This window comes from Solanum pennellii, chromosome 6, assembly GCF_001406875.1.
Source record: "Solanum pennellii chromosome 6, SPENNV200".
In the NCBI taxonomy this organism is placed as follows: Eukaryota; Viridiplantae; Streptophyta; class Magnoliopsida; order Solanales; family Solanaceae; genus Solanum; species Solanum pennellii.
The window spans coordinates 45,305,381-45,308,022 of record NC_028642.1 but is presented as its reverse complement, the minus strand read 5'-3'; the positions used below and the strand labels follow the sequence as shown (position 1 = coordinate 45,308,022).

Here is a 2,642-nt window from a genome sequence, read left to right as displayed (position 1 = left end):
AAGACCAAAATTTTAGAATATTCACACAACACCAATTTTGTTTAGTACTCTGATTAATTATAAATTGAGCATTCATAATTATGAGGTAGAAAGAAGAGAGTGTGAAGCTCACCTTGTAAGGCATCCATTGCAACAGCTGCATGAAGCGGACTCAGAAAATCAACAAAGCAAAGAATCAAGGTATTGGCTCCAGGCTGCATATATAATTAATTAAGTTGATAATCCAAAATAACAGTAGACAGAATTTTTAATCAGTAAATGATGATTTGAAACGTATATATTCTTACATATATTGATGGTTTTGGTACGAGCCTAACTTCTTTGTAACCTCCAAAATGGCGGAATATGTCTGCAAAAACTGAAGTAAAGGAAAAAACTAAAATGGGCCATAAATAAAACAAGAATCTAATTTCCACACAAGAAAAGGATACGTGCCACCTCTCTTGTTGTACAGTCCTCAGGCAAACCCTCTACATACAATGTACTGCTAGCATTTGGAGGAAGGATATCTTCTGGTACCATTCCAACATCCTCAATGCCCATAATTACACTAAGTATGGACTCATAGGACAAAATTTCCTGGAAATTTTACCACTATATTATACCTATACAGTATTACGTACGGAACTAACCTCAAAAGGAAATAAAAACTAATTACCCCAGTACGGAGGTAGTGTTCATAGGATGCTTCGATAGAAGCTGTGCTTCTCAATCTCATCATTTCCCATTCATCATCACTGTCATAATAGAAACGACTACTTGGAGCTTCTAAAAAGGGGGAAATCAGCACAAACAAATATCATTTAGCACTGAAACCAAACAAGAAAAGAATAGTAAAATTAAGTGCAACAAATATCAGCATCATAACCAAATACGGTTTAGTATATATGTATTAAAAAGAATTCCTAAATATTTATATACATATATGATTGTGAACTTAGTAATCTTTTTAGTGTTTTTCATGATTTAGACCCCTCTCTCTCTCTCTTTTGATTTTGTTAAACATATTTTTCATTACTTTTTCTACAATTACTGTAATGCTACAAAAAAAAGATAATTATAGATTTTTGTCATCTAACTTAGGTAGATAATTAACTTTGTTAAAATTGAGTTGTATCAACAAGTGAAGATAATAGTTTGACATAAATTATATACTAAAATCGTATTATATAATAATTGAATTATTTTACTTGAATTTTAGTGCAATAAATTAAAGTTGTTAACCTACTTCAAGAATCATTCTCATGAAAATACATGAGCTGTAATCAGTGGTGGATGCAGAATTTTAACTAAATGGGTTCAAAAAATAAAAATTCAGTGCATGAAATTTGAACTTGAAAGCTCAAGATAAATTTTAAACCCCTAAATCATGAGTCAACCTCTAATCTTGGGTTTAGGCGATTCAAAATAAATTTATCTATATATATATATACCCTGGAAAAAACCCCTAGATCCACCCTCGGATTGCTAAAGTCTCTATTTTAATATTGATTTTTCTTGTATTTTGAAGAATTTTTTGATACATATATTAGCATTTAAAATTGAAGATTTGCTTATATGTATTGTCATTGTAGAAGGTCTATTTTAGTCTTTCTTTAAAATGTGTGCTAGTCTTTCTTTTTTTATAAAATGTGCTCTTCTTTGGTGAAGCAAACACTTCGCTTCACTCAAAGTGAAGCAAGACATTGTTGATTTTATTCGCTTCATGCTCCCTTCAACACTAGTTCTAACTACCTAGCCCTAATTTAAACTCTCTTGGACTATCGTCTTTTATCATCATCTTACCATGACGATTGAAATCATTTCCTAGCTATCTTGCAGCACATCAGGGACTGATCTGATTTGTTTATGATGCAGGAATCGTTGCTAACATACAGGAATCCTTGCTAGTATCGAGGTGACAATGTGATGGAATTCTCTCCTCTTTTTAGTTAGTTTTACAATGACTGTCAACCTCAATGGGATACTATAGATTCACCACTACTAAATAAGCCTTTACACAAAAGGTTCATCTAATGTATAAAAGCTACTAAAATAGCTCTAATATTCAGCCCAAAGAAATTGCATTGCCCTATTCACCCGGACTACAAACATATACTACAACTTTGTCTTTTATTTCTTCCACTTACTTCAGTAATACCAAAGACTTTCTCGATGAGTATACAGGACATTCTTGGTGAGTATTCTAAATTCCTATCATAACTATATTACACCAACCACAACAAAAAGCATAAAAATTAAGTTTTTAATTGAAAAGGCAAATGAACAAACTCTATTTTCAACAAGCCATAAAATTAAGTTTTGACTGATTTAATAAACCCTAGTATCTACAAGTCATAACAATTAAGTTTCTGACTGAAAAAGTATACGAATTAATCCTAGTTTCTACAAGTCATAAAAATTAAATTCTTAGCTAAAAAATAAATGTCAAAACACTAATTTCTACAGATCCACCCTATTGAGCAAAAAATATGTAGAAATCCTAATTGTCTCTTCTTTCTCAATAGGATTTTAAACAGATACAGAGTTGATTTGATACCATATTCGTTGAGAGGGATTTCCAGAAAGAGAGGAGTAACATCCGGCGACATCACTTCCAGCTGAATAGTGTTGGTGTCCTTCCGGTAAGCACCCACCGCCAT

General features: G+C 32.0%; 1 protein-coding gene across 1 annotated transcript in view; it reads right to left on the bottom strand.

The window, feature by feature from the left end:
* The window catches only part of LOC107021898 (RNA-binding protein 1-like), an 8,852-nt gene extending 6,210 nt beyond the window's left edge, over nt 1-2,642 (bottom strand). Inside the window, exons 1-5 of the mRNA XM_027917947.1 lie at nt 2,540-2,642; nt 760-768; nt 432-512; nt 288-349; nt 113-194 (exon numbers count right to left, since the gene is read on the bottom strand). Coding sequence (XP_027773748.1) covers nt 113-194; nt 288-349; nt 432-512; nt 760-768; nt 2,540-2,642 — 337 coding nt within the window. The remainder of the gene's footprint in view (nt 1-112; nt 195-287; nt 350-431; nt 513-759; nt 769-2,539) is intronic.